Here is a 25,603-nt window from a genome sequence, read left to right on the forward strand (position 1 = left end):
GGAGGAGGAGAAGAAGAGTAAGCAGAGAGGAGAAGAAGACTAACTTAATATGCGAGAGAAAAGAGAATGCTGAAAACAATCATATTTTCCAATGAGACTTTCAAAATAAATAATAAGGATATACTGTAGAAGGACAGAGGAATATCATAAGAAATGTGATAAAAGAGAAGAAGCAAAATAATAGAGTAGACGAATCTAAAGGGAGAGCTGGAATGGTGAGAAAAGGATAAGGGAGAAGTAGCAATGGTATAAGAAGTAAGTGATTGTTTAGAATAGAGATCGGGGATTGCTAGCTGCAGCTGTTTTACTACACGTTTTTACACAAGATAAATAAATTGTACTTGAAAGCTAGAGAAAACAGATTACTAGTCAGAGACCTTCCTTCATTATTCAAGTATTCTTGCTATCTTTACATAAAATATTGTTAAGTACTTCGCAATATCAGAGGAGCATAAATTGAGAATCTATACTTCTTTCCTTTTCTTCTCCATTTTTATCTTCTTCCTCTTCTTCTTCTTCTTCTTCTTCTTCTTCTTCTTCTTCTTCTTCCTTTTCTCTATTTATTTTAATCCCTCTTCTGATATTTCATCTTACAATATTATACTTCTCCTCCTCTTCATGCTGCACCATCACTCCTGCCTTTCTTTTGTGTCTTCTCCTTTCCCATCATTATTTTTCTTCTTTTCTCTCATTATTTCCGTCCTTCTTCTATTCCTCAACCTCATCAGTCTCTCTTCACCTTGTTCTCCTCCTCTCCCTCCTCATCCTTCTCCTACCTCATCATCGATCCCTTTCATTTCCTATCCTGAAGATTTTCACTATTGAAGCCGCAATTTGAAAGTTTTACTTGAAGCACTTATGAGTGAGATTGAAAAATTCGGCTAAATTATTCGTAACTCAATGATAGAATAATATAAAACCAACGTTGAATCGTTCGCTGAAGCGTGAAAACCTCGAAATTTTCATTCCGGTAATTGGAAAAACTCATTTTGCTCTTTTTCATCCAGCCGAGTCTCGTAAAATAAGAACAATTGGATGCCGTTGTGGCTGTGAGTAATTAGCTGTATTCCTCGCGCAAAGTACATGCAAATACTTTTAGGTGGAAAATACATTTGCCAGCTCTCTGGAGATGTCTCCAGTCAAGGATGCGTCTTTTTCTATCCTGCTCCAGCTTACTCACTTTTCACTGATATTCTGTGACAGCACGACTTGATGATGATATTTTCTGTGAATTCGAATCTTGAACTACCTAGCTTCTTTCCCGCATTGTCGCGAGAATTCTCATTAACAAGAAACTTAAAGTTTGACTTGTCTAGTACTTTTGTAATATTAATATCCTTGTCTTGTTTCCTTTTTTCAGCCTTTCAAGTTTCATTTCTGGTTAATTAAGTTCATTACTAGGGTTAATAGGTAAACTTGTTTATCACTAGGCTATAAAGCATCTGCTGGTTCATTTCAAGACTACTGGTCTAGTTTTGCATCTATTGTATTTCTTCCATCCATAAATAAAACTTGTAAAAAAGAATTACAAAAAGTTTTATCGGTATTCTATAAAAGACTAATCGCTCTAAGTTTTTAAATAGAAGAGTTTTAAAACAGTACATGGAATATTCAGTAATTAGATGACTACAGGGTTTTCCAACTATCAACTATCAACTATCCAACTACAGAGTTTTCATCGAGTTGTTTACCAAGAGTCTCCAAATTTGTGTTTCCTGAATCTCTTTCCACTTACTGTGTAGTTGTGAAGTTGATATGGTGGTTGATACCGCTATTCATATCAAATAGCCAAATAGAAAGACTAAAAATTGTCAAAACCACAGATTCAATTTTCAATTAGCCAGAGATTGATAATGGAAAAAACATAGCCGAAACCGGTCTTCCTACTCTTAATAAAATCTGTGGGTTTGACAATTTTTCAGTCTTATTATTTAATGTTTCCTGAATATTCGACATGAATCAAATAAACATATTGCTATATTTGATACTAATGAATTCAATTGTCAAGACAATAGTAGAGCCTGAATCCAATAGATAGCTACTCATTTCAAAGCCTCCCAATCATATCGGAAGTTTGACATGGAGTTCGAATGTACATACATTGAACAGTATGTTATTTCCACATTGATAGACAAATAATATACTAAACACTAAATGAACCTTAGTATCTTATTGAAACCAAGATTTACAGCTTGGATACATCCATAACTCACAAGGAATGCTACAGTCGCCATTTGCAATGTTCGTTAAACGAAATGGGCTCTTCTGATTGATTCCTGCTATAGCGCCTCGCCAACTATGTAGGAGGAGCTAGCCAATGACAGGTCGTTCTACTTGGCCAATCAGACACTTGATTTTTCCGTATCCATCCCGTTAGTTACAATATAACTCCTAGTTAACTGAGGTACTAATCTTATCTATTGCTATAAAAATGTAGGATTTCTAATGAATTGCAGGGGTTTGAATTATGTTCATTTCATATATTTATGATAACGTTATATAAAGCTAATTCATCATGGATGAATTCATTAATCATTCTCAATTCTCTCATTGTAACTTTACCACTTGTACATTAACAGAAAAACATTCCAGTTTGTTGGGATGAATGATTTCATCAGAAGGCTTGAAAATGTCCTCGTTTTTTTCTTTGTGATGTATTTAATCAATAAATTAGAGTTTGGCGTGTTTACGACCACTCAACCACCACATCTACAATATGAGAGTTCTGACGTCATGTTCTCTAAACAAGAGAACCCTAACAACAATAATAATTATTATGTTCGTCAATGAATATTATTATCATGGTCCTAAATTAAAGAGGAAAACAATAGTAGAATTTTTGCATTGGCTTCCGTTCCCATTTACTCTATAAAAGTAGCCTTCATCAAAGAATGAGAATAGTCTTGGATCTGTGCCTATTCTAGTGGATTGTGAATTTATCACAGCCAATCTTGTGAAATTATCATGAATTTCGCGGAGAAAGGTGCAGCTGATGATTATATTGATGATTTTCTCAAAGTTTGTGATGGAAACGCTGCCTTGTGTATACTACTGCGATATGCATGACAGTGACGGAATAGGGAGAAATAATAAGCCGATTTCATGGGTAAAATCATCGCCGTCGCCGTTATGCGAATCGCTGAGGTGTCGCCAGTGAAGTTAGGCTAAACAAGCGAATGTTTGTTCTGAACAATATTCATTAAAAATGACAGTTGTGAAATCGTGTGACTTATGAGTTGATTCAAAAGTCTACATTTTTGGAACCTTATTATTTCCCACTTCTCATATGTCGGGTTATCCTTATAAGTGTTTTATGCTTCATTACTCATGTTCTAAGATTATCTCCAAGCTCGTTTGTTCTAACCTCTGCCCCATCGAATATTTTTGAAATAATATGAGTATGATTCTTGGAAATCATCAAGGAGGAATGGCTCTACAGGGAATGAATGAAGGATACACAATTAATCTTAAAAATAGGATATCCCAGCAGCTGCTGAATCGCTAAGAATAAAACAATGAAATGTGTATGCAAAATGTGAGTAATTTGTAAGTTTGTGCAATTCAATGTCTATTTATTTATTTTATGAGTATGATTTAGTAAGGACTCACCCTCAACTTGTGCACCTCCCTGTGCAGCCTGACAATCTCGTGGTCCCTGGCTTCGAGCTCCCTCCTCAGCTGCAGCAGCTCAGTACCTAGCTGCATGGCTCGTGTCTCCCACTCCTTCAACTCCCGCTGCAGCAGAGGTATGACTGCCTCGTTGGCACAAGATGTCACACCGCCGCGGCCACCCGTACAACTCACGTCCAGCAGCGTCGAGGCGCATGTCTGTCGCGCGGTTTCCTACAAAATCACAAATTAATATATTAATTCAAAGACCTTCTTAAATAAATATATTATCCAACCTTACTCTATCTAGCTCTCATCTAACTCGAAATCTATCTTCACTCATCTTCACTTTTTGTTGAAACAATCAGGTGATAGTTTTATCTCGATCATGATACAACAGCCATGGACAAGTTATAGAAATGTTTTCATCAACAATGTACGTAAACCTATACGACTTTACAGAGAATAATTATTATAGCGGCCTTCTCTGTAGTTTGATTTGCTTCAGCATTGAATAATTGAAAATTTTGATATAATTTCGATTAATGCTCACAGATCAGAGTAAATCTCACTATTGTAGGATACGGAAAGTTCTTACCATTGTATGGTATTATTTCCCGTTTAGCAGAGCAGAAATTCATTGTAAAGCGGGTCTCTCCGGCTCTTATAAGATAGTTCACTTACTATATCTATGTTATACATTCTTTCTCTTTACATTAGAGCTGAAATCTATTGGAAAGCAGAACTCAAAGATTAGTAGCCTAGAGTTCACACTTTGGTAGACTAGTAGTGTGTGTACTATCCCATTAACGTCATTGGAGCTATTTTTCTGCCAACGTGTGAACACCCCCATAAGAATCAACGGTATTCTTTTTCTGTCCAGTAGATCAGAAATTCATCGAAAAGCATCCCTTAACTGATTTGATTAGATTTCACTGACCGCATGCCTGACGCTGTCACTTGACGCATGCCGCTTGTCGCCTGCCGCATGCCGGGTGGCGTCGCACGACGATGCGCCGTTGCCCATGCGCATGCGTGAGGAGGTGATGGTGTTGTGGTGGTGGCGAGAGGGGGGCTGTTCCGTGAGAGTGGCTTGGTCGATTCGTCGCCGGTTATCATTTAGCGCGCGGTAACGGTCGCCGCCGACGCTGTGATCTACGATTATCTGCAAAAAAACATAAATTAGAATTAATTCATTCAAATAAATCTTTATGGACCTAATGTGAACAATATTGCTCATATTCATTTTCCACAATATACCCTCTTCAAGTATTCAACAAAGAACTTTCCTTATCATCTCATATCTATTATCTTCAAGTAGGAAGTAATCTTACAGAGACAATCAAAGGATAAAATCGTTGCTGACAAAGCTATTATTATTTCTGGAGACATGGTCACTATGAAAATTGAAAATTTTCGTATCTTCGATGCTGAGAGAAATGCGTACTGTTCTCTCAGAAATGTAATATGTGTTTGAAAAGCTTGAACTATCCTACATCGTAAAATTTTAAAAATAGAGGTGGTTTTATGGTTTTTATATTGAAATGATCTCCAAAAACTAGCAGAAGAAACTTAGCATTCAATCCTAGCACCTGGAAAGCATCCATAAAGCGCTCATTTATATTTCGAATAACGGAGTTTTCAACCACTTCCAACTCATTTCAATCCTCACATAAAGATAGAGTGAAGGAGAGTTCGGCTATTAAAAAAATTTGAAAAAAAATATCCACACACTTTACTGTGCTCACAGCCTCCGCAGACTATTAAGTGTTATACTTTAATTTTAATGATACAACCTCCTTCCGTGAACTTGAACCAAGGGCATAAAACAACATAAAAATGGGGATGCGGGTCACATTACATTGAAAGATTACTTTCAATATGCTTCCATCATATTTCCTTATGTATTTGAAAATTGCATGTACTGTATCTCTTATTTTTTTAGTAACTTGCTTAATACGATTGTAAATTATTGTAGTGAAGACTGTTTTGGGCTTAATGCCTGTAGTCTTCTTTGTTCTGTAATAAATAAATAAATTAATTAATTAATTAAAAATCCCCAACTTTTTCATCAGTAAACATATCTTTACAATTTACATAAATGTAAAAATAGCTTAATGAGCTTCGCAGTTGAAGCTGCAGTAGGGTCTAAGTGATTGAAATTGTTTTGTACACCATTTATGCAATAATTCTATAGTTTATGCAAAAGTTTATTGTTCCAATGTGAAAAACATCAACATTTTATTGAGCTAAGCAAGAAAACATTGTAACTGATACTATCATAATTATGATGAGGAAACCCAATAAGGGATGACTATGAGACAATAATTGATGTACAGACGTCGGATAAGGCCCATCAGAGGTTGGATTAACAATGCACTATGGTTATATGATATAGAAATAATATTACATCGTACCCTTTCTTTAAAACTTTTTTATATGAACATTATCTAATATAAACACTATACTAGTTACGGCTTTTAAGCCATTTTGAAGTGTCCTTTTTTCAAGGCTCTATGTTATATTAATAAGGAAAACAAAGTAACCCCTTAAATTTCTCGGGAATGAGATAAGTATGGTTCTACTGCAGTGTTAATAATTAAAACAAAGTGACTGTGCCCACCTTACTGCGTCCACAGCCCCAATACTCGTCGATGCTGCGTTTGCCCTGAGCGGCCCACACGGCGAAGTCACGCACTCTGTCCGAGTCGTCGAAGCTCAACTTGGTGCAGCGCCAGTCCACGTAGTGCCGATCCCTCTCCTGCAGGATCTCCGTCAACGACACGGGTCCCGAGTACAGGAACGAGTCGCAGGGCGGCGAGAGGATGGGGTCGGGGTCGTGCGCCGACACCACCGGCCAGATGTTCACCGCACACGCGGGGGCGGCGCTCACGTCTTGGAGGCGGCAGATCTACACCACCAAAAATTAGTCTATTACGTTACTTCAATCACAAGGATACTCTTGGAATGAGAATTTGGTTGAGCTATGAAAAAATGAGAACTCAACCTTAATTCGAAAGAGAATTAGTGCTCAAGGTTAGCCGGCGAAAGATAGAGGAGAAAAAATTTAGAATTTGTGAAAATGGAAAACCAAACTATTTTATTAAAATTTGAAAGAGACATGCCTCCAGACTCACCTATTTCTCTTCTATATATTTCAATCAAGTTATTGTACTAATACAGAATCAAGAACTTAGTTGAAGAATAGTTTTCACAAAGGAATGTAGAATGGATGCATTGTTCGAATCCACCATCAAATTTATGTGATGTAGAGCATCAGCAATTAGAAAAATTATGGAGTTTAACTATAGAGTTGTTAAAGAGTAAACATACTATCATTGAATGAAAGTTTTCAGAACTTGCAAAATAAAAGCTACAATCAATATTATGCAGAGAAGGAAGTTGAGATTGATAATTATCGAAAAGTTGCTGTCGAGAAGAACTGAGTTTTCAAACACAATATCAATTTATTGTGGAGAGAAGACTTACTGAGTTGAAACAGCGTATTCAAACTCCACTAATTACGAAAAATGAAGTTAAAAGTCATACTATCGCTTGTGAAACGTATGCTTAATAGAATATTGGTGTATGCTAATTGGAGAAATACTATTGATTGTAATTATAGTTATCAACTGGAATCCTGCAGAGGATTTGATATTGTGAATAAAGAATCCTGTTAGTTCAAATGAGATAAGGCAGTTCATGCAGAGAAATACATTAGGATAAATATCTGAGAAGATAAGAATGCATTTTATACGGGAGGGAATGAATTGTATAAAATGAATTTTTTTCTAATTAAATAATTTTACGACCTGAATTGTGATTACAATACTTGAAATCGTATATGATAGCTAGAGAAAAGTCAAGGAATATCGTGAATTATGAGTAAATCGAGAGGGAATAATAATTGCTCAAACTTACTGCAATATTATGAAATAAATTTCGAACATTGAACTGAACGCTTTGCTATGGAAATCCAACTTAATCATTCTTGATTGCTGCAAGACAAAGGAATATCGTGAATCATGAATAGAGTGAGAGAACATAAATGAAATGAAAATGTGATTTACTTTCATAGGGTTACTCAATTGTTCTTTGCTCCATAGACTTGTACCCCTATTCGAATGGAATTTGGAAATAAGGAATGAAGAAATAAATTTATTAAAATTAGATATAGAACCAGTATGGAATTCAATGAAATCATGAAATAATTTTCAATTATGAATCGTAACTTTTCAATGGAAATTCAATCCCTAGTAAAGTGAATTCATATGGCTTTTGTTGGTGGGGAGTCCCTTGCGGGGAGGTCCCACCGCCTGACTATATAAAATTTAAGCCGTCATTGGGCCTTACGACTGTCATACTTCACCGGGACCGACAGTTTATTAACGTGCCCATCCGATAACACGGGAGTGATCTGGTTGAAAAACTTTTGCTCATGAGAGGTTTTGAACCCGGGATCTCTATGCTGCAAGCACTCTATTCACTAGACCACGGATCACTCCATTCAATCCCTAAATCGTGTCTAATGAGCAGGTGTAAAACTGTAGGCCTACCAACCTGTTCCTTGGACCCGGTAGTACAAGAGACGCCAGTGGAGGCGTTTGACGCGCGTTTACTACTGGCGTCGAAACGTTCCTCGTCTCCAGCGACGCTTTCCGACAATTTCCGCGCATGCGCAGACGCTTCAGAAGCGGCGCCGACGTCGCTGGTGATATTTGAATTTGGCGCCTCGCAATCAGCTGTTGCTGGTGGAGCTGTAGCGCTGTCAATGCTGGCATCTAGCGGCAGTTTACCGCAACTGCAGCGTTGCTTGTTTGTAGGCGGATTGGTAGGGGGGTCTGCCATGACTTCTTGAGGAGTCAGAGCATTTGGTAGTAAGTGAGAATTCCTGGAAAAGGGTAAATATTTAGATAAGTTATCTAGGTAAACATTTGGTTCATTATCAAATTCACAATTCACAGTGAAGGTAGTCAGGTTGACAGGAGAATAATATTTTTTCGGAGAGGAGGAAGAGTCTTAGGAGGAGAAGGAGAAGTTGGAAAAGGGAAAGAAGAAAGAGCAGGAGAATAAGGATGAGGAGGAGAAGGAGAAGGAGAAGGATGAGGAGGAGGAGTCATGAGAAAAACAATAGGTCTCCTCTAATGTATTGCACTTATTTATTTGCTACCAATACGGATATTGATCTCTCCTAAGTTTTGACCTAGTTTTGAAGCGCTCAAATTACTGAGAATGGAAATGATAAAAATCACATTTTCCTTGAAAATTTGTTTCATTCTGATACTATAGTATCTAAATTGGAATACTTCAAAGAATATCACCAGTTAAAAGTTTCTAAAAACGATATGCGCAACCTTAGACATGAAAGATTTCAATGATTTTTTCTAAGGTGCGTACAGATATACGCGCCGCGAACATGAGCAATTCACTTTTAATCAGCTGATTATACATGTATTTTTAAAGAAACGGTAAGATACAGTTATAAAAAGCTTGGCATCAGCTGATTAAAAGTGAATTGCTAATGTTCGCGGCATGTAAATCTGTACGCACCTTTAAACCTAAATCGTTAAAATTGAGAAATCGAGCATAAGAGAGCATGACATGCTCTTACATTGTAAATTGCACGTTGTATGTAACAAAAATTAGAAGATGGGCAAGTGTGAGTGAGATGAGGAGAGAATTTCACATTTGGTGGGAGTATTAGAATATTAGTGAGAGGATGGAAGTGAAAGGAATGAGTGCAGTAGAGAGTGGAGTAGAAGAAGAGAAAAAAGAATTTGTGTAATAAATTATTGTAAATAATAAAATGAAAATGTAAATTGAGGAGGAAGTATAGAATTGGAAGATTTAGGTAAGAGAAGGAAAGTAGTAGTGGGTAGGAAGTGGATAGAAAAGGTCCAAAAGTAGGATTGATAAGGTTGTGATTCAATCACATTTGGGGCATTACTATTGGAAATTTCATTTTAAAAATGCCAATTTGTTCAAAACAATAAAGTTATTATTTCATTATCTTCAACTATAAAAATAACGAAACGATATATTATAATGAATTACAAAAATATGTTTTTCCACTACTGGTTGTATAACCCGTCTTTTCATACTGGAAACTCATCGTAGAGTAGCTTATTTTAGGACAGGGAGCTGATAATTGATCGTCATGAGCGACCAAAATGCGAATAACAAACAACAATGAGGGAAGAACTGATTTTTTCATACAGAATCCTCATCTTTGGTTTATATAAATTCACTGAATTAAATTTGAAGAATATGATAGGATCAATGTATTTGTAAGAATGGTGCTTTAGAACAGCAAGGAGGCCGCGCCAACCACAGAAGAAAGCTGGTATGATAAGTTGCTATTAATTAGCAGGTTAATCTCGCAAACGATTCTTACAATTTGGCCTATTAAATGCTTTCAATAATTGATTCCTCAAAAATATATTGTTTGAAAAATAGTAACTTCTATCAAAAATTGCTATGAAACCTGTCTCCTCCTCAAAATAAACCCTGGACAAAGTACTGTACCCGGATAAATCGAAGAATTCAAATCACCCACTAGCTGTTTCCATTCTCGGCCGCTGATTCCACAATTTCACATCTCAATTCAGCACACACAAAGAAGCTATCACATAATAAGGTTTCACATTGTTGGTGCAAGCCAAGGCCCGCCGTCTTTTGTTGGTCCAAAGGTAACAATGAGACTTTGACAAAAGTAATAGCTCGATCATAATAAGAATCTCCTTATTTCACTTCCAATAACCTACATCGTTCCAATGATGGGTGATGGAGAAATAACAAGAATCCAATCTGAATTTGAAACCTTATATGTTTCTGGATTTCATTGCGTCTTGGAATACAATAGGAGTTAGGAGTTGGAAATATATAATTTGGCTCCATTTCTGTAGAAATGTATTGCTTTTTTCAAATTCATAGAAGGAAAACTCTTTTTATGTATTCACATGTAACAAATTGAAAACTTTACAGCATTATTCATTCTCTTCTCGACAGCAAATTTAAATAAAAATATTGTTTATTCATATCATTTTATTTTTACAGATATGGAATGGAACTCACAATAATCATAATATTATCTCGGTAGCTATTCTCGACTTTTGTGATGAGAAAGGCTCATCAGAAAGGACCGACAATGGTTGGAGAAAGGCAAGTGGCAATGTCAGTCACCCTTTTGGTAGCGGGAGGGGTGACAAAGGGTCAAGGGGGAGAAGGGCCCGCCCCGACCGAGAATGTGTGCCCTTGGTATGATAATTGCAATAAAAGATTCAACTTGAAAATTTGATCGTGAACAAGGTTATCTTGGCATCACAAAAAATTATTCAAACCGTTCTTCAGGAAGGAAATAATTTTTTGCTAGACTTGATGATAGAAGCTTTAAAACAATAATTCTTGTGTTATTATTTGACATTCATCTTTAGCCATATTCGGTGAGAGAAACAGAGAAAGCACCAGAAACCCAGACGAAATTGTTCAACCTTCATCTTCAATAATAGCAATTTCAGTAATTTGAATGGCCGTTTTCCTATAAAACTCCAGACGTGATCCTAGACAATAATAATTATTATTATTGGTAACCTTCTGGTCACATTCCAAGACCAGTGTACAATCATACAAAATCGCAATCCACCTTTGTTTTGCGAAATCTGAAGAATTGCAAGGAATACTCAATTCTGCTTCTAAGGAATGAATATTTTGAAAGCTGTTCTTGTTTAACCAAGGTTCGCCCCTAAAAGGGAGCCTCCTCTTGTGGGTGTATTTTGGGCTATCATTTTTCCGCAAGATGTATCAACAATGGATTATTATTATTTTTACAAAATCGCTTCATTCCTCAAATATTCTCACAAATTAGAAAATAATAATACACATATCTCAATAACTACCCAATCAATCTTTAACCTTATCCCACTTTTCAATCAATCTACAACATCATGAAAAGGAAATTTGCTATCACCTTTGAAAAATGGGTATTTCCCTTACAAACTACAACATTCATCGTTCCTTGAAGATAAAATACATTTGTCAATAAAGCACAGACCATTATCGGAATAGCATATTACTACATAGTCCACTACTTCTTTATATAGTTGAATAAATAATATAAAACTCAATTCATATAGGTAACCGTAGTTTACGCTCTGTAGTCCACTTCCAGTATATAATCACGATAATTTCTGTCCCTCTTATATTTTCTATTATCATACCTTAATTTATTCGCATAGATTCTTGCTTTCTATGTACATCTACATGATTTAATTTAATCTAATCAATTTTGCCACTTCCGATGGTAAATTCTGCATCCTGTCACCGCTTGATAGTATACAGATATACTACACATTTATATTGATATATAAAGATGTGAATAGTGGTAGTGGATGTTATAAGAGGAGGCCTAGTTTCGGCTGAGGCATATTATAGTGGGAGTGATGCAGCCGACCTCGATTCAGTCATTGAGATAATAATTGTGACGTCATCATTAATTTAGCTGATCGCCAGACTGTGACTGCTGGAACAATGTTGCCGTCGCTGCAATGGAGAATCGGCCGGCCTATCGCTGGAGTCTGCTCCAGAGAGAACTGCAACTTCAATCATGCTACACCGGTGATGAGTCATCTATGCTGGAGAGCTGAGAGAGTGTATGAGCAAGAGAGAAACTGAAGACAGAGAGTACGTCAAAGATAGAGAAAACGAGTAAATACTGGAGAGCTGAGAAGGAGAATATATATGTGAGAGAGAAATGTGTGAGAGACAGAAAAACTCTGAGAGTTTGACTGACTGATTGACTGTATGCCTTTATCAGAGCGGAGTTAGGACTCCAGATACTCACTGTAAGAGAGAGTACCAATAAAGAGAGAGAGTCAGTGATAGTGAAGAAGAGTGAGAGACAATGATGATAGAGCGTTGATGCCATAGCACAATCATTGACAAAATATATAGATTTGTCTTCACTGAACTGTCGTTTTAGTGAGATTCACTTGATACTGTCAGAATTTCTGATAACATCTATGCTTTCCAACCAATGGTTGGTTGGTTGGTTCAGACCAATCTGTCTGGTTTGGTTGGTTTCAACCAATCCTCTTGTAGTGGTTCTCACTACCAGATACACATCATATACAGTAGCTTTTTAAGTTTTGGAAAGGAACCTGTAACATTCGTCAATTCACAATCTAAATTTCATATTCCAACTGGATTAGAAGGTGATGTTATTCTTAAGGTGTGTACAGATTTACGCGCTGCGAACATGAGCTATTCACTTTTAATCAGCTGATGCCAAGCTTTTTATATCTGTATCTTACCGTTTCAGTAAAAATACAGATATAATCAGCTTATTAAATATATCTGTACGCACCTTTATGATACAGGGAGACGTCACCATCTCAGAGATGAACAGCATAGAACCACACTATATATGCTAAGGGGGTAAAAAGTTTAGGTATTAATCTTTATAATGCCTTACCTTATAATATGAAAGGGCTGGAGTCGAAAAGATTCAAAATGGGATTGAAGAGGGAGCTGGTGAAGCATTGCTTCTATTCCATTTCCGAATTTCACGAGCACTTTGCCGGCACCAGACAATCGACTTCAACTCTAACGATGCGTTGAATTTCAGTGAAAAATTGACAAATCCTTCTTTCACAGGAGGTCACAGGATGAAATAAACTAAACTAAAAAAAACTAAGAGATTATATTATATTATATTAACATTATATTGACATTTAACTTGGAAATGAACTTTGGTCGAAACTAGTCGTTAGAATATTCTAAAGTTTTTTTTTTTAATAAAAGGATACTAGAAGTTTTTATATTGTTTTTTTTTTTTTCATTTTATATTATATTGTATACTCAACATTAACGAGGAGATTGAAAAGGAAGAAGCCAACAGATCTGGTGATCAGTGAAAGTGGAAAAATTAACATATCTATTTAGTGCAGTTATTATTAATGAGCTAATTTAAAACAAGGAGAAGCTATCACAAGACTCTTCTTGTAAAATAACTTGAATTATTAATTTAGGATAGGAATGAACTGATCGTTAATCCTAGTACTAGTAGCAGTAATATTCAATTGAAAAGTATAGATATATATATATATTATATTGTATATATGTCAGGCCTAGACAGGTACCTATGGGACTACTTATGCTTTTACACTAGAGCAAAAAATATATATTTATTATCGTCCTCTCTAGATAACCCAAAAGATATTCAGAAGGATTAGGTCGAAGAAGCATACAAGAGTTGTCGATTCACTTGATAGATTAATGAGGGTATTCAAGTTCAACAAAACGTGTAAATGTTCATGTAACTGAATCCAGATGTGAAAATATTCACTTTAACAGAGCACGTTATGCCGACCAACTGATAGCAAATTTTGCCGGCTAAAACGCAGTGAAACCAATCGGTTCATTGTGGTCCAGTTTTTTAGAGTAGACAATAGAAGTTGCCAAGATACGATTGCAAAGAACTACGGTTAGTGCTGTTTTTCCAGTTGATCAGTCAGTGCTCAGTGAACTTGAAGGGAATGGAGAATGGTGAGTCTCGGGTTGCATCAGCAACCAAAAAAGTCAGGAGAAACTTGATGCATTCGCAGAAGAAATAGGAGTTGGAGAAGAAGTGAGGAGAAGGAGGATGAGGAGGAGGAGAAGAAGAAGAAGAAGAAGAAGAAGAAGAAGAAGAAAAAGAAGAAGGAGAAGGAGGAGGAGGAGGAGGAGGAGGAGGATGATGATGATGTGGAGGAGGGTGAAGGAGAAAGCGTTGGGGAGCAGGAGAAGGAGACGGAGAAAGAAGAGGAGGGAGAGGAGGAGGGAGAGGAGGAGTAGGAGGAGAAGAAGAAGAAAAAGAAGAAGAAGAAGAGGCGAGGGAAAAAATGAGTTGATGCACTTTTTCAAGAAGGGCAAACATGAGTATAGATGGCGAACGAAGAGAAGGAGTAGATGGAGGTGAATGATGATAAAAAAGTAAAAGAAGGAGGAATAGCGCGATATGGACAAAATGAAGAAGAAGAAGAAGAAGAAGAATGATAAGTAGAAGAAAATAAAGGAGAAAATAGTGAACACAATGGAGTCAGGAGATGCAGATTGAGATGGAAGTGAGCGATATATAGGCATATGGAACGATAGATTACACAGAAGATACATTATTATAAGATAAAATATATTGGAGGACGAGACGAAAATAATGTTGAAAAAAAGCAATAGAATGAGAGGAGGAAGAAGTGATGTGATAGATAGCATTGCCGACAAAGGAAGGTGACATGTCGATAAATGCAGTGCTGTGATTTGAATTTGAAGTCAGCTAATTTTGATTCTAGTCACAATTCGAAGATGATAAAATCAACTTCCGAATTTGGCGCTTAAAAGTCATTGCACTCGTAAATACAGTAGTAAGTAGTCAATGAGAAGAAGATACATTATATTATTAGTAAGTCACTTAGACTTGACCTTTGGCTTAATCAGTTAAATTGTTCAGAGGCTCACAAATGGCTTAGCAACTTATTCGTCAAAAATTTAAGAAACATATTCAACTAAAAATCGTTTGTCACTGAAAATTCATACATAATTTTAGTTATACCTCCGACTTGATTGGTTAAGTTGAATTGTTCACCGGCTTGCAAATGTCTTAGCAACTGATTTGTCAAAAATTCAAGAAAAACATTCAACCACGTTTGTCTTAAAAATGTATATATCATTTCAAGTTATACAATTTATTGGAAATTGTAATCATCTAATAGCTCAAAAAATTGAAATAATTGATATTTTGTGACCGTTCATTCATCAAACAAATATTCAGTGATTGAATCGCTTCTAATATCTACTTCTATAGAGCTAATATCAACGAAATGGATGTTATTAATTTATTGTAATCAGCCAGTGAGAATAAAAAATGATGGCGCACTTCTTGATACATGCATGTGATTGGTTAAGCTGTTTGAAGTAGGAGCTTCATATTCAAAATGATCAACAATAGCGGTAAGAACGATAAAATTATTGAAAGGACTTTTTAGCAGCACTTCCAGGAGAATTATTTTCTTAGTGGAGCTATTACGTAGCTCATTCACCTAAATGACTTGAAACAATGATAATATATTTCAATAGTTATAAACCTATGATAGTATAATTTATTCTTGTTTTTGTTCTTTGAGAATTCTGTGCAACTAATAGATTGAAAATTTCATCAGTCAATTGATTGTCGTGTACAATATCCAATATACCCAATGTCAAATCAATCAAAGATGGATAGTGTGAACACTTGATATTGTATAAAGTGATAACAATAATTGATATCAAGAACTGTCAACTTTAAACGTAGCAAATCGATTGTATCAATTGGTTCAATCAGTTCCATACAGTGATATAGGCCAAACATGAAAAATTTACTTATCAATCAAATGGACAGGAATAGATTTCGATATCTCACTAGCGTTGACTACTGCTACTGTATATACAGTATCGGTAGCTTGGACCAGTGAAGAGATCTGCAATAATTCTGTATGCTCTTTTCAAATTTGGTCTCCACTTCGTCTTCGTGCTCTTTTGGCTTCGCCTCCACCAGTTTCTACCTCTTATTCTAATCCTCATGAAGTCCTTAATTATATCCTTCTTTCTTTTCTTCTTCTTCAACTGATAGTCTTACTTTTACATTATAGCACAGCATTTTATTTTTACATTACAGCACAGATGTTAAGCCTATGTTTATTTATCCTATGATTATAGTTTTCATAGTCATTCAAGTAGTCATCTGCTCGGATGAGATCGAACAATTAACCTTTGTGAAGGAATTATCTCCTATAATAAATAAAGGAAACATATTGGCTTGTACATGCACGGGATGGGGAATTCAAGAAATACGCATCATCACGTCTGAAGTACTGGACTGATGAACTTGAAATTTTCCATAGCGATTCTCAATCTAATGTCATTCTAAACCTCCAAGATTGCACCACCCTGTCTTTTGCAGTTGACACTGTATTGATCTTCAGTGGCAAAAGTTGGGAAGAAACTCTCAATATGGCAAATAGAAACTTAATAATAGTAAAATAATGACTGCAAGATCATATCTTGACTTTAAATGCTGACAAAACTAAGTATATCACCTTTTAACAAATTTGAATCTTACAATAGGATCAACAAATAATCGCAATGAAAACACTACGGATAATGCAGAAGTACATAAAAAATTAGAAAGGGTGCACACAATTAAATATCTTGGTATACTCTTGGATCAACATATAAAATGGAACTATTTGAAAAATAGACTATTTGTGCTCAAAGTTGAAATAACTCATTTACATTTTTTGCAAAATAGATAAAATCAAAAACAAAGACATTATACGAAAAATGTACTTTGCGTATGCTCACTCATTATTTCAATATATTAATGAAGTATGGGGAGCTGCATATGATACACATTTAAAAAATTATTTATCCTACAAAAACATATTATAAGAGCTGCATTAGGAAAGCCACGACTCTATCCTAGTAGGGAAATGTTTCTCGAATTTAAGGTCCCGACAATAAGACAGAATTATATGGAAAACATAATACTCTATATTAATAAGAATAAATCGGATTTTGCTACACATATTTCACCATTTCACCCCATAATACACGTCCTAACAATAGATTTAACACAGAACTCATCAAGCTAACCATATGCAGGCACCAATTTACATATTATTGTAACTACATTATAAATAAGATTCCAAACGATTTTATAGATAAAAAAATCTCTCGTAATTTACTTAAAAGTATAGAATATTGGATTGAGCAGAATATATTCTTCAAAATAGTTGTATGAAGTATAGTATTGTACCCAACAAGCATTGTTACTAGCAACTGTGAATGATGGTTTTTCAGTTTCAGGATCTTGAACCAGGTATGTAATTGTCCCACGTATCTTGTTTTATTGTATTTATTTTCTCTTTTTGAAAGATTAACTGTCATGATGGCCTCAACACGTCACAATAATTAATTGGATATCACTTTATCATATAATATGTAGTATTCTTAAGTTTTGTTTTTTCCAAGCTTTTGCGATTTTTGTAAATTACTGTAATACTTTCTTTAACATTATAAAATTTGAATTGTATATCAAGTACTTGAAGCAGAATAAGTTAACTGCAACTCACTGCCAACAGACAAGGGATCTTATGTTGACAGTGCCAAATATTACATTGATAATATTGTTATACTCAAGTTATAATCAATGTCTATTTGTATTGTATACTCTTGTAATTAATATTGTACAAATATGTATTTGCAATTTTGGCAATAAATTCGATTCAATTCAATTCAATGTGGATGATTATAAGTCCTTAAAGATTCCAGTTCGTCGAGTTCTCAATTAAACCCATGCGGAGCACGGGTTACCTGCTGATCACTCCATAATCTCTTCCCGAGAATATATAATCTTGATAAGATACAATGTCATTCAATATCTAGTTCTAATAATAGGTTCGACTTTCAAAAATCAGCCAGCCGGTCATGGGAAATACGAGTAGGCCTACTACACCAAAAATCTGGATGAAAAGAAGTTTGTTTGGTGGGCTAGAAGTTTGGAATTACAAGGATGATGTGAAGCTTCGCTGCAACAAGTTGCATAAGACAGACAACTTGTCCAAAACCGAATGAAAATTGAAATAACAAGGTCAGAAAGACAAGTGAAAGGAATATCGTGCATTATCGTATATCACATCATAGCCTATCGAGTTGATTGATGAGTATAAATTAATAATTCTTAATTTTGAATAATTCTTAATACCAAAGCTTTGGAGATTGAAGTCGCAGTATACTGAGATTCATTTTGAACTGTTGACATTTGTTGTTCAATAGGAAGCATTGATATTATTTATAAAATTGCTGACAGTTTAAAGAGCAAATCTCAATCTCAGACGAGATATCCGATATCTTAGATGAGTCTAGGACCAATCTACATAATACTGATATTAGATCAATATGTGGTATATTACCATCGAGAACTCTGAGGATGATAATATATAGTGTAAGGTGTGAGAAGTAACATGTCTTTAATAGGAATGAATGGAAAAACAACATATTTCTTGTTTCCGTTTTTGGATTTTATTGATCTGTTTTATTGAGCCTTCTTCTTTGCTTGATAGGGAGATCAGAATTAGGCAACTAATTCACAAAAAAAGGCTACCATTTTTGGAAGTCGATTTTGCTCTAGCAGTTTGGAAACTTCCTAGAAAGGCTATATGAAAAACTAAAACATTCTCAACGTCTAGGCTTATCAATACAGTGAAACTTTATTGTTCGGTGTATCTCCATGGAGAGGAATAGAGAGGTTGAATAGATTATAAATTATTCGAATAATTAATAAAACTCGCATCAGTTTTCTAAATCAATTGAATCATGGAACAAGCATAATTCTCAAGTGTATGTTCACTGCACGATACAATTTTTTGAAAAAATTTCAAATCGTCTGAGTATACTCACACATGACACAGTACTCCTGTGAATCTCAGGCTTATAAGCATCAACAACGACAATTAATTCTCATCCCAATATTGTTATTAGCCTATAGATATTCCTCAACTGAGATGAGTATAGTTATTTTTGATTAGTAAAGCAAGTCTAAATTACAATTTTCATAACATTTTGTTGTTATTATTCATGAGCAGTGAATTCAATAGTTTTCTATCAATCATATCACTTCTTAGGTTCTCCACATAACGCTGTGGATTGTTTCATGAGCATCGTCCACATCAAAACTTGTTATAGGAATAAGAAAAATTTCAAATTATAAACCTAAAAAAATCGCACATAAGGTTGTCTACACCTTTAGTTACAAACTCAAATCATGAACAATTTGAACGATTTTATATATTAGTATCAGTGATTGAAATCATTAGTCACGTGAGAACTGGGGGAAACTCCTCTAGAACAATTTATGAGTATCCATCAAGATATATGATTGTATTAATTTGTTTATTGTCTTTGTTTCGTGAAGAGACTCGTGATAGTTTGTTACACCTCTCTATATACCGGTAACCATAATATGTGTCCTGATGTTTGGGGAATGTAGTGTACCAAACTTATAGCACAATACGTTATAGTTATTTAAATAGTTATAGTATACTGCAACGGGAATTTGTACATTAACATTTTCTGTGACAGTCCATTATTAGTATCAATGATAACAAACATTATCTGGCATCTCCCCATTTTCAGCTGTACTGTGTTAATACGTATATCACTCAAAAACAAGGCATTTCATTATAACCTGAATATGTCAAGTGTTGTTTGTTTAACAGCAACCTATTATGAAATTAACAGTTTTCAAAGCCTGAAGGCCTAAACCTCAGATGAATGAATAATGACTCACCCGTAACAAGAAACACCGGCGTGAAAATGAACCAGCGGCCTTAAGTCACTTTCACACGCGACACGCGACGCGATAACCGTGGCACACGCGCGACTGGAGACAGCAGCAGCGTCTCAAATCTGAGTCAGGCCGTCAGGAGTCAGCTGATCAGCTGATCAGTGAAGGTATGGGGAAGGGGGAGATACTCGAACGTGATTGGCCGATAGCTGGGATCTAATTACCGGAGCGTTGCATAGCATGCTCTACTGTGTCAGATTCACTTGAAACTGTCAGTGTAACTTACAATAATAACATGAATAGTCCCCAGTCAACTGATGCCGATAGCCTGGAGTGAATCTCACTGCATAGTGATATCATAGAGGAAAGATAGCGTATCAGTTGTCTCTAGTGATTCACTTGAATGTAAGCAATGAATTCACTTGAATATAATCTCAGTGATTTATATTCACTTGAATTATGCATACTGGATTGAGCCTTCTGTATTGGTTGGAAAGAGAGGCATTGGTGTTAAAGTTGAAGAATGATGTCAGTTTGGTGCTCACTCAACTATAACTGCTCATTTAATATCAATGTGATGGAATTTTCAAAAATTTATCAACAGCACCAGGAGTAGCACTTTAGAAAGTACACTTAAAAGACCGGCCCTTCCGAGCTGAGGATTTAGCTGAGTTCTAGACTTTAAACATCTGGAGTCAGAAAATTGGCTCTCCGAAATGGGGCCTAGTCGTAGTCAACGTTTAAATTAAATTTAAACTAGAAAATTGAACACAAATTAAAATAAAGAGAAAATAGAGTAAAGTTTCAGCTATTTTGAATTATTAAAGAATGTTTCATTTTGTCAAGGAAAAACGTTTCCAATTAGGCCTATAGAAATGGGAAAATATGGATTATCATAAAAACTACGCCCCGTTTTGGAAAGCCAATTTTCTGACTTAAGCTGTTTAAAAACTAGAACCTTGTTCAACCCCGAGCTTACTAACCGGCCTTTAAAGATGTATGTATAATCGCTTTTAAAATCTTCTTCAGCTGAAATTTCATAAATATGCTATCAGTTATGAGATGATTGAACTCGAATTGCAGAAAACTGTTAGAGTTTCATTAATTCAAGTGAAGATTAAGGAATGTATTTTTTATTTAGATTAATTATTCCCTAATTTGTCCGATTAGATGCTTCTTTATACACACGTGATCCTGTAATTCAATCAATTTTCATACTGTACTGACTTAGGAGGTTTTTGACCTAGGAGGTTTCAAATGAACGTTGGAAGTATTACATGACGACAATTATTGATGAACATACAACACTTGCAAAGGTGTTTAACAACAAAGGCATAGATTTTCCATGCCTGCTTTGAGTCACAGAATTCGAATGTATCCGAATTTTTCCCAAAGCTTCAGAAATAAGTTGATCTTATCAAAGTCCTGGAACATGCATTTCCATATTTGTCTATGTTTATAGTAGGATTCACTCCAAACTGTTTAGTGGGATGGGAAGCATTGGAGTTATTCATAAGGAGTGATGACATGTTGCTATATAGTAAAACCGTACTGCAAGTGCACTTGTCGGTTTTGATAAAGTAAATAAGGAAACAATACTTGTGGTAAAGGAAGGAAGTGATTGTGGTCTCAGCGAAGGTCACAAAAAATTGTTCCACTCACTATAGTGGGTTTCACTTCGAACTGACAGTATTGGTCGAATGGGAAGCTTTGATGTTATTATTTACATTATGAAATGTTGGAGTTTTGAGTGTATTTCACTACAACTAAGATAAATCTCAATATAGTTAGATTGACTTCAAACTGTCAGCATTTCGTGTTTATAGGTATTTATAGCAACAATACTTCCCATTCAACCGACTCTGACTGTTCGAGGTGAATCTCACTAAAATTTAAAAAAAATAGCAGACTGTCTTCTCTTATCATTCTCCAGAGTTATGAATCCTGTTCGACTCATTGCACCTATACAGAGTGGAATAATCCATGAGTTGATACCATTATAAGGTTTCACGCATTATGGATCTTGTGGTAAATATTGTAACCAAAAATGGTCAAAAGTTATGGAAGAAATTAAAAGCGTTGCATCATATTTACTACATTGTTGAAGGATAGCTGACAACAGTGATTAATAGCTGAAAGAAGTTCGAATGTTCATAGAAATTTGAAATTTTGCAGCACGTTCGGTTGGACCTCTAGAAGTGTTTTGCAAATAAAAGATTTGAAATTCTTTCCAATTATACTCTCAAAATCGGCGTATTTCATGAGATTTTTCTAATTGAGAAAATGTTAGTGCCGGTTGCACAAAAGCCGGTTGAATTTTAATCCTGATTAATTCCACGAGAACCAATCAGAGAAGCCGTCTTTTCAAAAAGGTCTTCTCTGATTGGTTATCGTGGAAATTAATCAGGATTAAAATATAACCGGCTTTTGTACAACCGGGCCTTATGGTTCCGGATTATGTCTTGAATTTTCAATGCGTTTCGGTAAGATTTCAGAAAATGACAGCCAAACGGTTTAGTAAAATTCCGGTCTGTATGTTTATCATGGAAGAACTAGTAAAAGGTTTGAAAGGTGTGTTAAAAGCGTATCCGAAACATTAACCTACACCAGAAATGTATGATTCTCAGCGTTTTTTATTCTTTTTCGATATCAATAAGGACACAAAGTTGCAAATAAGATTCACAGAATCAGCTAAGGCTAGTTCAGAGATATTTAAGAATATCCCAAAATCATGCCTGAAATTCACTATCTCCAGTAATTTGTTTGAAACTTTTTAAATCACCCAGTAACTACTGACATCAAGTGTCAGAATTTGGAACTACGTGTCGATTAATTGTTCATGTTGACCTATCAGGTAAGATTAGATTGACCGGAGCTACAAAATAGAATGACCAATTGAAGTGGATATTAATAAAGATTTGAAAGATTGTACTCAACAAGGAAGATTGGAAACCACTGAGCTACCGTATTGACTTGCAGTCATTTAAGCTGATCATATTATATGATATTGGATTAGACGTTGAATTCATGATCATCATCATTCACATTAGTTGCAACGTCCTTACATCACTAATCTTTTTTCCCGTATGTTGTATTTGTATACGATTATATTTTATCGTGGCATAAATTGTATAATAGAGAACTTTTTCTACAAAATAGCTTGCCAACCAGTAGCTGAAAAACTAATGAGCATAACCTCAAATATTGTATCTCACAAATAATTGTCATTGTGTATTGTACAACCGTGGAAGGTCTTTGCAAGAATAATGACTACACGTTTGGCAGAAGTTACTCTCAATTAATTAACGGCGTTTTGGCTATCACATTTCTTGGCTCGTAGCTTAAAATTCAAATCTAGCAGACTTTACTCCATAACATCATACAATAAACAGAAAAAATCTAGAATTCGATTACCTATTCCTATCCCAATTTTGTAACTTTCAAGTTCATTTTTGAAATCTACATACCAAGGGAGCGGTGAAGATTACAATGTTAGTATTAGACAAAGAAAAATGAATAATTCCACATGAACAATATCAATTACCCAATATTAATAATTCCTGATACCCAATACACACACATGTGTTATCTTACTGACTTTTGGAAGCTTTCCGACAAAATAAAGAAAGAACTATCCTAGGTCAGACGAGTCTGGGTATTGTGATGATTCTGACTTTGTTCAAGAAGAGAGAGAATAGAAAGAGGAGAAAGCAAAGGCGGAAGAGTTTAAAAAGAAATAGTGGAAGGGGTGAGAGATAACTTGTAGAGGAGCGGAGAAGGAGATGAAAGAATAGGTTGAGGAGGAGATGGAGGAGTGCAGATGTGAGAGAAGAGGAAAGCGAGCAGTGGAGGAAGAAGTAGAAGAGCGAGAAGGAGGGAAATATTCAAATATAAATAGGAGGTGAAGGAAAGTGGTTGGAAACTGAGTTTTCGAAGTGATGTGGAGGGGAGAAGGAGATGAAGAACAACAACCAAAACAGAAGGGTTAAAAAGAAAATGCTATTAAGCCAGAAAAAATGGGAAGCAAGAAAAATGAAAGGAGAAAGAAGCTGGAGGAATAATAAAAAACTGGAGGGTAAAAAATGTGAAAATACAGATTTAATACTAATAGCCCAGTCAAATAGTCATTATAATGCGGCCCGATCAAACAAAAATTAAGGTAAATGATTTTATTGTTTCAATCGGTCCATTTGGGTATTAGTAAGAGTAATCTATGGTTTCCCACCAAAATTTCTGAAGGCATAACTTTTGGCAGCCTGAAAACCAAGAGATTTTGGTACTATTTCAGTTTTTTCACGATATCTCCAAAACCAATTGTTCAATTGATATTTTTGCTACATTCTTTTTTGAAGAGCATTAAATTCTCTGCAACTTTCATCTCCTAAATGTTTCTCTAACTCCAATAGAGAGCGAGTTATAGCTTGTTGAAAATTGTTAATTTTTTCAACTTTGCGAAAAATCGCTAAATCCATGTTTTTTCTTTTCACTTCTTATAAAGTGATCGTATTTTTTGATCGTAATTAGAGTATTACTAAGTTGTCAATACAATCACTAATGATAGAGTTGGAACAAAAAAGGTATATTTTAGGGTGGTGATTTAATTTATGAGACTCATGATTTGGCTCTAACTTCTTGAATCCAGACCAACTGCTAATTGCTAAAAACGGTCATTGTTGGAAGTGCACGTTATACAGTGTTATAGTGTGAAAATTATAAAGTATTCACTAGAGTAGATTTCATAAAAATAGTCCTGTTGAGGGTGAAACACCAAACAACGTAAACAATTCATCAGGTTAAAATATGAAATATGAATGTACTTTTATTTATAATCAGCTGATTTAGCAACTTTGCATCAACTCTCACTGTACTATAAACTCACTTTTAGGTATATCGTCTATCTCCAATGGGAAATGAGTTATATCTCGTCGAAAATTGATAATTTTTCCTACTTTGAGAGAAATTGCTGAATTCACGTTTCATTTTTTATTTTTACTTCTTTTCAAGTCGTCTATGGTATTAATTTATCGTGGTAATGGTGTTATCATGTTAGGCTCTTAATGCATGAAAAATGAGATAGTTTTTTATTGTAAAGGAGCCAAGTCAGTTGTCATTTGGGGTTCCCAGAGGAAGATAGCAGAAAAGGGATTACTCTTACTAATACCCAAATGGACCGATTAAAACAATAGAATCAATTACCTTAATTATTGTTTGGTCCGATGTACTATTTGATTGGGCTATAATAATAATTAGGGGGCAACGAGAAGAGAATAGTCCTCGTATATGAAAATGTGGCTCAAAAATAATAATTTGAAAAAAGTTTAAACATAATATCAAAGAAATGAATGAGTGGAGAGGGGAGAGTAAGTGGAATCATTGAAGAGAGAAGGAGAAATCAAAACACAAGAAGAATGGAGCTCCAAAAAACAGCGACAGCAGAAAGACTGTAAGAAGGGAAGAAAATCCTAGAAAAAAGACACCCAAATAAGAATAAGCTGAAAGCAGAAAGAAAAACCTAGAAAAGGCACTCGAAAGGAACCAGTGGGAAGTAAAGAGCGTGATGAAACAAGACAGAAGGAATCTGACAATAATAAAAAAGTAAAAAACAAGTGTAAAAAGTGAAAAAGAAATGAAGCAAGAAAAAGA

At 35.2% G+C, this 25,603-nt stretch overlaps 1 protein-coding gene across 4 annotated transcripts in view; it reads right to left on the reverse strand.

The window, feature by feature from the left end:
- LOC111048592 (cGMP-dependent protein kinase, isozyme 1) overlaps positions 1 to 20,084 on the reverse strand; it is a 102,992-nt gene extending 82,908 nt beyond the window's left edge. For all 4 annotated transcript variants that reach the window (XR_005570461.1, XR_005570460.1, XM_039421030.1 and 1 more), the window contains exons 1-5: positions 19,964 to 20,084; positions 8,170 to 8,500; positions 6,233 to 6,520; positions 4,550 to 4,774; positions 3,610 to 3,843 (exon numbers count right to left, since the gene is read on the reverse strand). Coding sequence is in view for 2 of the 4 variants with exons in the window: in XM_039421030.1 (XP_039276964.1) it covers positions 3,610 to 3,843; positions 4,550 to 4,774; positions 6,233 to 6,520; positions 8,170 to 8,457 (1,035 nt within the window). In the remaining 2 variants the exon portion in view is untranslated. The remainder of the gene's footprint in view (positions 1 to 3,609; positions 3,844 to 4,549; positions 4,775 to 6,232; positions 6,521 to 8,169; positions 8,501 to 19,963) is intronic.
- Between the last annotated feature and the right edge of the window lie 5,519 nt (positions 20,085 to 25,603).

Source organism: Nilaparvata lugens, chromosome 2 (genome assembly GCF_014356525.2).
Source record: "Nilaparvata lugens isolate BPH chromosome 2, ASM1435652v1, whole genome shotgun sequence".
Classification (NCBI taxonomy): Eukaryota; Metazoa; Arthropoda; class Insecta; order Hemiptera; family Delphacidae; genus Nilaparvata; species Nilaparvata lugens.